The 15,528-nt window shown below is 39.6% G+C and overlaps 1 protein-coding gene across 1 annotated transcript in view; it reads right to left on the reverse strand.

Annotated features, from left to right (window-relative positions):
• The window catches only part of Lrrc63 (leucine rich repeat containing 63), a 40,728-nt gene that overhangs the window by 23,686 nt on the left and 1,514 nt on the right, over positions 1 to 15,528 (reverse strand). Inside the window, exons 2-5 of the mRNA XM_021204152.1 lie at positions 13,179 to 13,877; positions 12,623 to 12,730; positions 10,596 to 10,759; positions 8,673 to 8,771 (exon numbers count right to left, since the gene is read on the reverse strand). Of these exons, the coding sequence (XP_021059811.1) occupies positions 8,673 to 8,771; positions 10,596 to 10,759; positions 12,623 to 12,730; positions 13,179 to 13,877 (1,070 nt within the window). The remainder of the gene's footprint in view (positions 1 to 8,672; positions 8,772 to 10,595; positions 10,760 to 12,622; positions 12,731 to 13,178; positions 13,878 to 15,528) is intronic.

The raw sequence follows: 15,528 nt of genomic DNA on the forward strand, positions 1-15,528 counted from the left end.
ATTATCATCATGGCATGAAGCATGGCAGCATCCAGGCAGGCATTGCTGTAGGAGCTGAGAGTTCTACATCTTGATCCAAAGGCAGAGAGGTGAAGACTGGCTGCCATGTGGCTAGGAGGAGGGTCTCAAAGCCCACCCCTACAGTGACACACTTACTCCAGCAAGGTTGCTCCTCCAAACAGTGCCACTCCCTGGGCCAAGCATATTCAAACCACCACACTGCCTCTTGGTGCAAACCCCTAGCCTCTTGGCCTTACTTCTTAGTCCATCTCCATTCTTTTCTTCCACACATTGACTTCAGGAAGCACTCTTTACCACAGCCACCACACTTGCCTAGGATCCAGAGATGGGAACAGCAACCAAGGAACATAATACCTACCCAGCAAAGACGAGATCAGATATCAACACCAAGAAACACCTCAAACATAACTCAAAATGGCTAGACCTCAGAGCAAAACCACAAATTCAAACAGCCAAAATATTAATGCCAGAAGACACATTAACCTAAATTGAGACATACTCAATGCACTTAGACTAAAATCAGAAATAATACAATAAAGATTTCCGCTCATTATGCGTATATAAATATAATATACTATATAAGTATATAGTACTTGGAATCTTAGCCTGAGCGATAGACAATTGAAGAAGATCAAGGGAATTAAAAATAAGAAAGGAAGAAGTCAAATATCTTTACTTGCAGATGATATAGTTTCATAATAAAAGACTCAAAGAAGTCTACCAGGAAACTTCTGTAAGATGTGAAACACTTTCAGTAAAGCAGCAGGATACAAAACTAAAACACACACACACACACACACACACACACACACACACACACACACACATAAATCAGTTGCTTTTGCATATACACATGAAAAACTGAGAAAGAAACTACGGATAGAGTATCTTTCAAAATAGCCTCAAAAAGTAAAACAAAACACATCCTGGGGTAACTCTAATTTGGCAAGTAAAAGTCTTGAATGATAAAAAACTTTAAGACATCAAAGAAATAAATTAAAGAGGATATCAGAAGATGCAAACATCTCCCATGTTCATGGACTGGTAGGATTAATATCACAAAAATGACCATCCTACCAAAAACAATCTACAGATTCAACTCAATCCCCTTCAAGTTCCAACACAGTTCTTCATAAAAATTGAAAACCAGTCTTCAATTTCATGTGGAAACAAAAAACCCAGTATAGCTAAAACAATTCTGTATAATAAAGTAACTGTTCCAAGTATTAGCACCCAATGTCAAGTTGTACTAATGAGCTACATAATGAAAAGAGCATGGAACAAGCACAGACACACTGACCAGGGGAACTGAGTTGTCCACACACCCATGGACACCTGGCTTTGACAAAGAAACAATGATAACACAGCATCTTTAACAAATAGAGATGGTTAAACTGGATGGCAGTATATAGAAGACTGCAAATAGGTCTATCACTCTGCATAAAATGTAACTCCAAATGGATCAAGAACTACAACATAAGATCATATACTCTAAATTGGATGGAAGATAGAGAGTGGACTTGAACTCGTTGGCACAGGAAAGGATGTGGAAACTGTACACTGATAGAATAATACTAAAACCAACAATTAATAAGTGGGACCTCATGAAGCTGGGTAACTTTTGTATGGTAAAGGACACCATCATTGGGACAAGGCGGAGGTCTATAGAATAGGAAAAGTGTTTCACCAGTTAGATATCTGACAGAGTGCTAGTATCTACAACATATAAAGAACTTTAACAAAGGGTGAAAATTAAGAAAACAACCCAATTAAAAACATGGAGAACAGCATTAATCAGAGAACACTCAAAAGATGAGACACAAAATGGTTGAGAAATACTTAAAGAAATGTTCAACAACCCAAGCCATCAGGGAAATACAAGTTAAAAATACTGTTAAACTCCACCTCACATCAGTCAGCTTGGGGAAAAATAGTCAGCTCATGTGGCGGGAATACAAGCCTACATAGCCACTATGGAAATCTGTGTTCCCCAGGAAGCTGGAAACAGATCTGCCGCAAGATCCAGATATGTTACCCTTGGGCATATATTCAAAAAGATCTGCATCCTGTTATTCATATTTGCTCATACATGTTCATTGCTGCTCTATCCATAATAGCCCTGGACTGGAAAAGGCCTACATGTCCACTAGCTAATGGATGAATAAGGAAAACACAGTACATTTACAGAATAATATTGGGCTGTTAAAAATGAAAATTTCAAGCCGGGTATGGTGGCACACGCCTTTAATCCCAGCACTCGGACTAGGGAGGCAGAGGCAGGCAGATTTCTGGTTCGAGGCCAGCCTGGTCTACAAAGTGAGTTCCAGGACAGCAAGGGCTATACAGAGAAACCCTGTCTTGAAAAACCAAAAAAAAAAAAAAAAAAAAAAAAAAAAGAAAGAAAGAAAGAAAGAAAGAAAATTTCAGGTAAATAGATAGTTATTAAAAAGTCATGAGTTAGCCCAGACCAGACCACAAAAGACAAATATTGCATGTTCTCTTTTATATGTAAATATTAGCTTTTTAAGTCTTTAAGTCTTTGATATGAATGTTACAATGAAGATAACTGCAGAGGTTAAGTACCTGTTGAGGGTCTAATGGGGAAGAGAGGATACACCATGGAAAGGAAAACAGTATGGAGAGAGAGAGAGGAGAAATTAGAATAGGAGAATTAGATATGGAGGGGTGGAAGAGAAATGTAAGGGAGGAAATATGGGGAGCGGCAACTAGTACTAAAGGTCATTTGAAAAACCATATGGGAACGTATTACTGGATGAGCGTCCTAAAATACATATATATAAAGAAGGACTCTAAATCTTCTGCCACCAACTAAAGCTTTCAGTGCCAAGATTAGGTTCCATCTTTTGAGTCATTGGCAAATGGGGTCTCGTGGATACCTCCCAAATATCATGTTATTGCCATGGTTGTTGATTTCTTTCCATAACTTACATATTAATAATGATACGCATGTTACGGGAGTAACCAACCACTTTCTGCTTGGAATTTAGGTCCCACTTCATAAAACTGAACCCACACCTGACATTGCTAAACTGACCAGGAAGCTGAGCCTAAATAGGTTATGAACCTAGAGAAAACCAAATACTACTATTCTGCTAAAGCAGCATAGCAATAAAGCGACCCCTTGATGACATTCCGCTAGACCCACAGACCAGCGCCTCACTCAGTCATCCACAGAGAAACCTCTCCTTGTCGTAGATGAGCGCTAACACAGAGACCTACAACCAGACAACGTTCAGAGAGTGAAAGACTTGAGAGCACTCCGTCCTAAATGGGATGTCTTCAGCCACCCTTATCCCTCAAAACTCAGGGGTCTATGCAGAAGAGGAGGTGGAAAGAGTCTAAGAACCAGAGATGCTGAATGACTACTAGGACACAGCATCTTCCAGGCACAGCAGGACTGATGAAGATATGAACTCGCAGAAACTGGCTGAATGCAAAAGGTCTGCGCAGGTTCGAGCCAGACAGGCTCCTAGCATGGAGATGGGGAAAATGAACATAGAGTCCCACCCTGAACCAAAAAAGCTATCTGCAACTGATCTGTGCTGAAAAGGAAAAAAGATGTTCCCTCTCAGGGAGTTTCACTGTGCATTCTACCCACACTTAGGGTTGGCTCCATGCATAGGAGTACTTGGACAACACAAACCAAACTCAATGTATTTTGTAGGCTTTTTTCTTCTCATTTTGCTTTGTTTGGGCACTTTTTGTCTTATTGGTCTTTTGCTTGTATGTTTTGGTTTCTATTTTAATGTGTGTGTGTGCACATGCTTGCTTTGTTTTTTAAAAAGAGAGAGAAATAAGAACTCAAAATTAGGTGGTGTCTTAGTCAGGGTTTCTATTCCTGCACAAACATCATGACCAAGAAGCAAGTTGGGGAGGAAAGGGTTTATTCAGCTTACATTTCCATACTGCTGTTGATCACCAAAGGAAGTCAGGACTGGAACTCAAGCTGGTCAGAAAGCAGGAGCTGATGCAGAGGCCATGGAGGGATGTTCTTTACTGGCTTGCTCAGCCTGCTCTCTTATAGAACCCAAGACTACCAGCCCAGAGATGGCACCATTCACAATGGGACCTCCCCCCTTGATCACTAATTGAGAAAATGCCTTACAGCTGGACCTTGTGGAGGCATTTCCCCAACTGAAGCTCCTTTCTCTGTGATAACTCCAGCTGTGTCAAATTGACACAAAACTAGCCAGTACAGGTGGGTAGGGAGTTAGTGTTTGGAAGGAATTGGAGGAGGGGAAATCGTGATCAAAATATATTGTATGAAAAATATTTTTTCAATAAATAAGACAGTTGCTTAATTTCTACATATCAGTGAAATGTCATTTTTATTTATTTATTTTTATTTTTTGTTAATTGAACTAATTTTTTATTATATTCAACACAATATATATTTTATACCAATAACAAAAATGGTGGACATGTTATTAAATGAACATAAATAAAGTCTTTTTGTTTGTTTGTTTGTTTTGCAGTAGAGCTTTAAAATCTTGGCTCTAACTGTGGTATAAACCCAAAATAAGAACGCTTTTTAGACATTGGTGTTCATTGTAATAAAGCTGTACTTCAATTTCCCTCATGCCACCAAAGGATTTAAACTACATAGTAGCTAAGCTAAGAGTTGACAGTTCAGTTGCACCAAGGAATGAGTTGTAGGCACAATTATTTGGATACAGATTTCCTGCTATGGTCAAAGCTATTTGACTTGAGTGATTGTCATCATTCTCAGCCTACAGGGAACAGGTTACATTCATTTAAGAAACAGTGTGTGTATTAAGATGGTCTATCCATGGAGTCATTCATCAACTGTTTTAATTAGCAATGGTTCTGCTTGGAGGGTGGCACAGACATTAAGCAAGGGTAAGATTCTGGTTCATTGGCTATGATGATTTTGACAAGCATCCATTTAAGAGAAAGAGTAACTTGTAAGGTCCTCTTCTTCAAAATTGATACAATGATTATAAATATCAAGCAAAACATTCAGTCTCAATCTTTGTTGTTCTCTTACAAGCCACCTCCAAAATTAATTGTCTACATTTCTTTTGGCTGCATAAATAATTTTGAAATATGTAAGCTGCTCTGAAAACCATACTATAGTGTAAAAACATCAAATAAACAATCCTACTAATAGAGAGGCTGAGATAGGAGAAACATGATTTCAAGACCACTTTGTGGTACACAGCAAGACACTGTCATGTACAAACAAGCATAAAGTGTATATGGATTCTACAATATTGGACCTATTTTTCCAATTACCAAATTAGAGAGACAACTGGATGATGGCCAACAAATTTCTAATTCCTCATATTTTTGAATTTCAATTGATTAGAATATGTTGGTAATATTAATTTTCATATTAAGGAAAAGTGAATGTTACTTCCTGTTATTTTTGTTGTTAGAAGTGGAATTATGTTTGTGTGAAATTGTTGAAAGATTGCTTTCTTGGTTTTTCTAGGATGTAGTTTCACTCTTCCTGTTGGTGTTTTCCTTCTATTATCCTTTGTAGGGCTGGATTTGTAGAAAGATATTGTGTAAATTTGGTTTTGTCATGGAATATCTTGTTTTCTCTGTCTATAGTGATTGAGAGTTTTGCTGGGTATAGTAGCTTGGGCTGGCATTAGTGTTCTCTTAGGGTCTGTATGACATCTGCCCAGGATCTTCTAGCTTTCATAGTCTCTGGTGAGAAGTCTTGTGTAATTCTGATAGGCCTGCCTTTAAATGTTACTTGACCTTTTCCCCTTGCTGCTTTTAAATTTTTTCTTTGTTTAGTGAATTTGGTGTTTTGATTATTATGTGACAGGAGGAATTTCTTTACAAGCCAGTCTATTTAGAGTTCTGTGGGCTTCTTGTATGTTCATGGGCATCTCTTTCTTAAGGCTAGGAAAGTTTTCTTCTATAATTTTGTTGAAGATATTTACTGGCCCTTTAAATTGGAAATCTTCATTCTCATCTATACCTACTATTCTTAGGTTTGGTCTTCTCATTGTGTCCTGGATTTCATGGATGTTTTAGGTTAGGAGCTTTTTGCTTTTTGCGTTTTCTTTGACTGTTGTGTCAATGTTTTTTTATGATATCTCCTGCACCTTAGATTCTCTCTTCTATCTCTTGTATTCTGTTGGTGATGCTTGCATCTATGACTCCTGATCTCTTTCCTAGGTTTTCTGACTCCAGGGTTGTCTCCCTTTGTGATTTCTTCATTGTTTCTAATTCCATTTTTAGATCCTGGATGGTTTTGTTCATTTCCTTCATCTGGGTCCCGCTGGTCCCAGTAACTCCTGGGGTTGGGACAGATGTTGTGTCTTCCTCGCCTCTGATCCTATCTATGAAATGTCAAATTTTTGTTGCCAATTTCATTGTGTAATAGCCAAAAAACTCTTTTATGATTTTGCAGTGTTTTAATTTTATTTTTCACAAGACCTTTTCCACTATGTAGTCTAGTCCGTTATCAAAGTAATGACCCTCTTGCCTCAGTCTGCCTGTGTTGGAGATACGTAAATGTCAGTCTGCTTGGCTTCGGTCTTTTGAAATTATTATGACTAGTTTTGGGACCTGACATATGGCTTATTTTGAAAAGTGACTCTGGCCAGATTGAGACCTGTATTGTGGCACTGTTGTTGGCCTGTTTCATAGGTGTCTAACTGGTGTTAAATCTTCATCCCTCTGCTTACCTTCTGCTTAGTTGTTCTAGGAATTATTGGAAGTAGAGTATCAAACTGTCCAATAATAACTGCTTTCTTCATTTCCATTTTTTGCTCCGTGTACTAAGGGCTCTGTCATTTGTAATGATATTTAGCCCTAGTCGATTGAAAATCTCTTTCTTTGTTTCTAGTAATACCTTGCTTAAAGTCTCTTTTCTCTGTATTACTGTAGCCACTCTGGTTTTCTCCTGGTATCAGTATTTGCTGATATGTCTTTCCTGGTGTTTTTACTTTCTGTCTATCTCTTTTGAGTCCCACATTTTTTTACATCGGTATGAATTGTACAAAGCAATGGGCTTCATTGTATTTTGATTCCTGCACATGATGTGCTTTGATCATGGCCACGCCCTCCATCCCCCTCTTTTGTCCCCTCTCACTGCTTACTTTCTTCTCAAATAACCCTCCTATTCCCATGTCTTCTTAAAATGTCACTGTGTTTCATCTGTAGCTAGACAGCACAGACCTGCATTTTAGCATCCCATTCTCACACCACAGTTACAGCCTTGGGTTTGTGTACTCTGTTGTTGTTGTTTGGTTGGTTGGTTTGGTTTGGTTTGTTTTTGTTTTGTTTTGTTTTGTTTTGTTTTTTGTTTGTTTGTTTTTTTGTTTTTTTTTTTGCAAACGCTCCTTATCTGTGTTTGCTCAGGAGAACAGATAAATAAATGTGAGGGACCAAGATCCTTGTATTTCTTAGAAATCCCTGTTAACATGGCTTTCCTACGTTTATAAACCCAGTGTTGTATATTGCAAGTAAGCAGTGATTTTTCTGTGGTGAAAGTAAGACCCATTATAGGACCTGTTCTCCCCACTAGCATGCTTCCTCATAGCTCTCATGAGCAGAGAGTAGACATGCACTGGTATGCATGTTCTCATTCTGCCAAACAATACCTGTGAAACAAGCATGTTGCCAGGACTGTTGGAAACCGTGTTTCTAATGCTGAGTATTTGAAATAGAGAGGCCAGTTTGCTAAGGATCAGTTCACAAAAGGCCAATACTCTGAAAGTCACTTCAAAAGACCTATTATCCAGTGATCCCCGAGAGGCTGAGCAAGATGACATAAACAAAACCTGCCCTATTTATTCACCATCTCGCATGTATTTTAAAAAGAACAGGTTATCCTGTTTTAGCTGCTGGCAACTAAAACTTGTTGCAATGTTAACTGCTCACTAACATTTCTGAAATATAATATCATTATTTCTCTGAGATTTTCAGACACACATAAAATATATTTTAACCATATTTACTCCCACTTTTCCTCCCAACTCCAGATTCATTTCCCCAACATCATATTCTCTTGTTTTGAATAGCCTAATATTACTCTGAATTGCACTGCCCGTATGGTCATGGTTATGAGGTCATCCACCGGAGTGGGGAGACCTCAGGGTCCATGCACTTACAGAAAACACACTTGCATTTGCCCCTCCCCCAGGAGTCATCAACTGCCTATAACACCTCAGATAGGAGTGGGAACTTAAGTGTCCCTCCCCCACCCCCACCAGAATGTGGACTGCCTTAATCATGTGTGGGTCTTGTTTGGGCAGCCACAGCTGCTAAGCATTCTGCTGCCTGCAGACCAACTGTGCTATCCTAGTCTCCCAGACTAACTTGGTTTTTCTAAATTTCTGATTCGCACATGGGTAAGTTAATGTTAAAGTTTACTAAAAGTCAGAAGAATGAATTATATTTTACACATTATACAAACATGAGAATATCTTTGAGACCTTAGTGTAACACTGCATTTGGGGCTAATGTTACTGAATTTCTATTAAAAAAAAAAAGTGCTATACTTTTTTTTACTTCTAATAAGTAGGCCTGTTTAGATGCAGTTCAACATGTATTTGTTTTATAATATCTTCAGGATATCTTAAGATATCTACTTTTATTTACAATAGTAAAATTTAGCAATATAGACAATAAAAAAGTAGACTTACTTCTACAGGAAATTGGTTTAAGTCATTAAATGATAAATTAAGGTATATCAATTGAAAAGTCACAGGTGTTAAGTCTGGACAGTTCGATAGAAAGAATCCCTGTAGGAATAACAAAAAAATAAGACATTAATTATTAACAGTAAATTCGCTCTGTTGTACAATGTTTAATTTTCTAATAATAATACTACAACCTCACCAACAGGGTGTACTGTCTAAAACCTTTCTGATCTATTAAGAGAAAAATTACAACTCTGTGTAGTTTTAATTCGTATTGTTCTTTGCATGTGTGTGTGATGGATATGTGTGTGAGTATGTGAGTATAGGCATGTGTTCCACAGGACATGTGTGACAGGCAAAGGTCCTTAGAATTGATGGCAGTTGCTTTATCCACTAAGCCATCTTCTCAGCCTGTATTATTTTTATTTTAAGGGATGGTGACCATGTTTTCATTTTTCTATGGCTAATTTGTTTAGTGGACACCTTCCCTAGTTTCTTTTTCTATTGCACAGAAACACAGTCTATGATTCTGTATGTTGATCTTACTGACTAACTTTGCTGAATTTATTAGCTCCAAGACCTTTGTCAGTGATGATCATAATTCTAAAAGCCACAATCCCAAACACTGAAATCCCAGAAGAAACATGTGACAATCCTAAACTATTAACTTGTTGGTATCCTTGAAGTCCTCAAAACTATTTCCCATTGGAGGAAAAAGAAGAAGCCACATAACAGAAAGCCAAGTTCTCGATAGGGGGCTGGGGACTGACGCACGTATGCAGATGCTCTATTTGTTGCTAACTTTATCATTTACCACTTCTGCCTTTTTACACACAGCGCCGTGCTTGCTCAAGACACGCTCTTCAGCTGAGAGTAGGAAGAACTTGACAAGCATTCTGAAACGGGGTGCTTTACTGATGAAATGTCCATCCCAGGCTACAGAAGGCATTGCACAGTCAACTAGGGCTTTCTCTGAGTGGGCACGTGACTGCTGAGGTGATAAAATTGATTCATTTGCTAACATGAAAAAAGTACAAACTGCACTCTGGCTAATAGGTGACACCTTAGGACTCATTAATATTCTCTCCCTCTCTTCCCCTCTTCCCTTTTCTTTCTTTTAAAAACAAAACAAAAACAAACCAAGTGTATATATTTTCCAGGTTAAAAGAGTTCTGAAAACTGGGGATGCAGCTTATTTGGGTAGGATGCTTGCCCAGCAAGCATGGAACCCTGGATTCTATTCCCAGCACCATGTAAGTGGAGCATGGCGGAACACACGTCTAACTCCAGCATGCAGCAGTTGGAGGCATGAGGACCCAAAGCCATCCTCAGCTGTACTGCCAGCTCAGGAGACGTTGCCTCAAACAAGCAAACAAGCCAAGGAAGTAGAGCCGAGTACAAATCCAACCGTGTGTGCTTACTGTGAGGTCTCGTGCGAGTTGCTTTCCTGCAACATCTATGTATGCATTTGCAAAGTGAATATCAAGTTGCCTACACTGCAGACTGTACATTGTAGGAGGAGCTCAGGCTTGGAACATAGTATGTGTTTAATAAATGACAAGCACTACCACTGTGATTCGTCTGCTGGGCAGTCCAAGCGTCTGGTGCAGACCAGCCTCACACTAGACTTGACACAAGGTCTAAAGCTTCTGGTAATTCAGAAACATGAGCAATTTCAATCCTGCTTCCCAGAATAAATGGATGAAAAAAATAAAAACAGTATGATTTCTCTGGACCACAGCAACCTTTTAAACATTACTGGTGTACTGAAGACAAACTTGGATAAGCTAAGTTTGGAGGTATGTTTTGCATGTATTCTTGGGAAGCGTCTGCGCTAATAGGAAAACTAACCTAGATTGAGAAACTGAAAAGGTAAAAATAACTGATAAGACCAATGGGCATCACTATTAGGGAGGTCTAACATACCTTAAGATTAAGTGCATTTCTTCCATATATTTGGCAATTTATTATGGCCAGGGTGGTCAGCGCCAGTATTGTTTCAGAGCGTGTTGCTGCAACAGCCTTAAAGCCTTCCCCTCGTAAGACATGCGCGGCATCTGGGTCTATTGTTCGAGTGGTTCTCCGAACAGCTAATAAATAAATAAATAAATAAATAAATAAATAAATAAATTCAAAACATCAAACCATAGGGTATTATGACTACCATGGCTAAGTGACATGGATGCTCTCACAAGAATGAATTACCAAAGGGATCAGCAATTCATATAGTCTGGAATCAACTTTCCAGATCCTGCAGTCGCCCAGACTGGATTGGTCTCTGTGCCACACTGCCTGTCTTGCTTGTTACAAAACTGTCTTCACAAAATAAAACTGTATGCTCACTGATAGACGATTTCTACCTAGAAACTCGGACTATATCTCTGCCTTCAGAAGCCACATGTAAAGATAATTTAAAAATCCTCCTCTATAAATTAAATAAGCAACTTTATGGTTGACAAAATAACGAGCATCATGAACCGTATAGCTCTGATGTCACTTCCCCAGGAACATCTCCACTTCCTTCCTAAGATCCCCCTGATCTACCACCCCAAAGCCCCATACAGGAGAATTCTTCCCTCACTGTATAGATTCCATACAGAGAAGGAAAGAAAACAAAACAAAAAAAGCTCCTAGCAGTTAGCCAAGCAGAGACACTTAAATGAACTTTATCGTGTCCCCTGAGCATATTAGTTTGCATCAGACAAGGGCTGTGCAAGAATATACCAAACTGCAACTAGAAAATATTTTCAAAATTCCATGGAATGTATTTTAAGCCTGTAACTACTTTTTGGCTATTTTACTTGTAGAAAGATTTTTTTTTTTTTTTTGAGGCCATGTATACCAGATTGGCTTTGAACCCATGGCAATCTGCTTGTCTCAGTCTCCCAAGTACTTGAATTAAAGGTATATACCCTCGTGCTCAGCTCTCTCAGACACACATTTTACAGTGTCTATAATTGCTTCAAGAAGGATAAATGAAGCTCCCAAAAGGACCACAAGAAAAGGGTTCAGTTTTCAGTTTCTGAAACAGACTGGACTCCGTACACATCTATGCAGTAAAATGTAACCACAAAGTTTAGAACATGTACGGTGCCAAGTAGTGAACTCTGGCCATGGGAGGAAGGAGGCAGCGAGGACTCAGGAGTGGGGAGTTAAGACACAAAGATGGCAGCTTGCTCCCTGCTCACCGTCCTGCTGCCCTGTAAGCTTCTCCAGGACTGGGGACTGGGGCCTTCTAAGTCACACCTGTATTGGTTACTTTCCGATGCCTTCGGGGGCTGCTTTATGTACCTTTTTGTAGACTGTTAATTTTGGTAAGAACATTAGTCCAGCATTAGTTACTCGATACTGGGACAGGACCAGAACTCGGCATTAAAAATCTGTCAGATAACTCTAACACTGTTTCCGCTACTTTTCAGTCACTTTGCTTGCGTAGGCTTGGTAATGATCAATTATTCGCCGAGTACTATGTCCATCAAATTGCAGGTAGACATACATGTGAGATCTAAAATTGAGTCATTTTCAGTCAGTGTATGGACCTCACTATGTAGCCCAGGCTGGCCTTGATCTTTCAATCTCCCTGCCTCCAGTCTGCTACCATCTCTGGCAGTAGAATGATGTCAACTTTCCCTAAAGATGGTTTTCTCATTTGTTTCTGTCATATGGCTAAGGTCCAGGCACCTAGAATAGGGCCTGGCATGTGGGGGAAAGTTGCCACTTAAAAGTGCCTGTCCGTTGTCCCTGTCTAGAATAAGAATACATTTATTTTATATTTTCAACATCAGTACAACATCTGGCCCATTGTCAGTGTGTAAGGAAACTGCTAAATAAATGGCTTAAGGAACAGGGGGAGATGTGTGCCCTAACACTCACACAAACCAAATAACAAACACTTGGAGGGAAAGAGAATAATCTTATCATTTCTCTGAGAATGGTATAAACCTAGTACTTACTTTCAGGTGGTTTGTGGGCTTCTGTTTTTCCACTCACTACTGAGGTGGTGGCGGTGGTGGTGGTGGCGGCTGCTGCTGCTGCTGCTGCAGCAGCAGCAGCAGCATTTTCTAGATTGAAAAAAAAAAGAGGACAACTTTTAGATACCTTTGAGGATGATTTCATTATTATTATTATTATTATTATTATTAATGGACTGGGGCGCACTTCCTGTCCCCTTTAGGAATCCTGTAGGCCACCCCCTAAATAGCTGTTTATCCTCACGTGAATACTTTAGGTCCTATGTAAAGTACTACCAGGCACCTTCTCACTGATTTCTTTCTAGGTTTTTTGTGAACTTTCTGATCAACTTTCATCAATACTATCTAGATACAGTAGCCAGGCTGTCCTCCACAGCTCTATAAGGTCAGGGTGACTGTTGGTACTCCCAGGCTGAGGTAAGTGCTAATTTAACTGTCCTTTTTTTCTACCTTGAAAACTCTCCACCTCCTTGTATTTTTCCCTCTCCTCTGTTCTTAATGGCACCACTCCTCAAGACCACGTTTCAATTTTACTTACCTATCATAGTCTGTCTTGGAGGTTTTCTTGGCAAAACAGGCGTTGGCAGAGAACGGGCTGGTGGGAGTGAACCAGTGTTCAATACCACTTTACTTGGGGCTGCCATAGGGTGTGGTCGTTCAGACCACTGTGGTTCTGGTATTACAGATGAAACGCTAGATATAGGGCTGAGTGTTGTTCTCTTCACATCTCTGAGAAGAGGAAGTTCTTGAATGTAGCCTGAAGTCTTTGGTGCAGGGTGAAACTGGGTACCTGATGGCTTAAACTTAGAACCTATATATCTAGAGTAAGAAGTGGGTGAAGGTTTGGGAAACTCCTTGGAAAGGACTAAAGTGTTGTTAAATGTCTTTTTACTGAGAAACCCATCTTCTTTGCTTTCCTTTTTCGAGGACTTCTTGGCTCTTTTTTTCATTTGGCATAGCGTATTCCTAAAAACTCTGGAAGACGCTGACAGACATCTTGGAATGAACATGGAGCCAGTGGCGCTCTTTGGGACCTTCCAATGAAAACGGCGAACACGGTGTTGATGTGGAAAAATGTTAACCATTCTTTCGAGTGCCTTACGGTCATAATCAAGACAGACGGTTTGAGTGCTGGTAGGTCTTTGTGATTGAGAAACATTTTGATCGATTTTCACTAAAGCGCTTTCATCGGGATCGAACTTTCCACAGGTCTCTTCCTTCGGTTCTCTAGCCTTAACTAAACAGGATAAAGGGTTAGAGGGTGAGATCTGCATCTGTTTATTAAGCTCTCCAAACAAAGCTGCTAAAGGCTGATTTTTGTTTTTCATTTCTCACTCACCTTCTAAGAACAGATATGCTTAGCTGTGGGGACTTCTGTCAAACTGATAGGAATATACTTTGAGCAAACAATTGAGAAGCTAACCAACTTACAAAAGATGGAGCAATTCTTGGAAGAACAAAAACCATGGGGAAAGGTCCAAGACACAAAGAAGAGATTTGGGACACTTGTCACTAAAACTCTGACAATAGAGATGGTGAAAGGGACTTTTGATGAAATGACTCATTCATCATGAGCTTTCCTCATCTGAATTTTTATTATTATTTAGTAAAGAGCAATGTTTCTTTTTCATGCCAAATGAAAACATAAAAGCGGTCTTTCAGACATAGGGACATGCTGATACTGACTAGAAGATACTGCATGTTTATTTCTCTGCTAGGAACTCTTTCCTCACTTAGGTCCAGAAATTTATGGAGACTGCATTCTTGGGTACCTCAGTCCATCAGATGTGCCTCTCCTTACCTATGGGACAGAATGTCAGGTGTCATCTTTCTGTTGTCTAAACTGCAATACGTGGTGATGAACACTCCATTCCAGAGAGGAGGGAATGGATTCAGTATAGTGGAACTTCAACGGAAAGGTACACAAGTCCTCTACCCAGCATCTCAACTCCCCCTCTATGTATGAGGACAGAGGGACTGTGGATCATGCCATGGCCACCATGTTAACCCTGTTCCCAGACTCTCTCTTTTCCCTTTGGTGGCTGGAGAGGGGCATGAAAATTTCCCATTTTAAGCCAATTGAGGGGGACCTGGCAGAGAACCATGTATGGAGGACTCCAAGGAGTGTCTACTGAAAGGGGGTGCTGGCGTCTCCTTATCACCTAAGCAAAGTGTACCAGCATTCTTAACCTGATCATTTCACCATGACCTTAGTTTTGCTTTTTTGTTTTGTTTTTTTTTTTTAAAGGTATTCTATTTATACTTTCCCAGTACTATCCTCTGCGCTCAGAAAGCACGCGATCTCCTTTTTTATCCCACTTTAAGTCAAGGTTTGGTTCAAGCCTTGCTCCTACAGTTTCTCATTGCTGCTAACTACACTGGACTGTACCATTGTGTGGACACATATGTATCCAAGTGTATCCAATGCTCCTTTCTCCTGTTGCTTCCTATCTTCATTTTGTGTGAAGCTCATTATTGGTAGCCAACTGAAAGGTGATGTAAAGCAGGAACAAGGTCATTAAATTCTGTATGATGAACAGTACGTTCCAATTTTTGGCTATGTGAAGTTTCTGGTTCTGTGTTTTAATGTTTATTTTATAAATTAGAGTTAAGCGACTATATTTGTTCATTCATTGAGCAAATACCGCAAATACCCACTATGAACAAAGCACTTGGGGTTGATGTTAATCAAGGTCATAGACTCTCCAAGATGCCAAAAGCAAATAACCTTTGTAGTGCCAACGTTGAGAAATTCTGCACTGGCCTATGGTGTGAAACCAAAAGACAAATAGTGAAACTCCAACACAGAACCTGGTAAGAAGCTGTCAATCTGCAGGGCCGTGGGTGCTACTTACAGAACAGCTTGTAAATATAGAAACACAGGATAT

This window comes from Mus pahari, chromosome 8 (assembly GCF_900095145.1).
Source record: "Mus pahari chromosome 8, PAHARI_EIJ_v1.1, whole genome shotgun sequence".
Taxonomy (NCBI): Eukaryota; Metazoa; Chordata; class Mammalia; order Rodentia; family Muridae; genus Mus; species Mus pahari.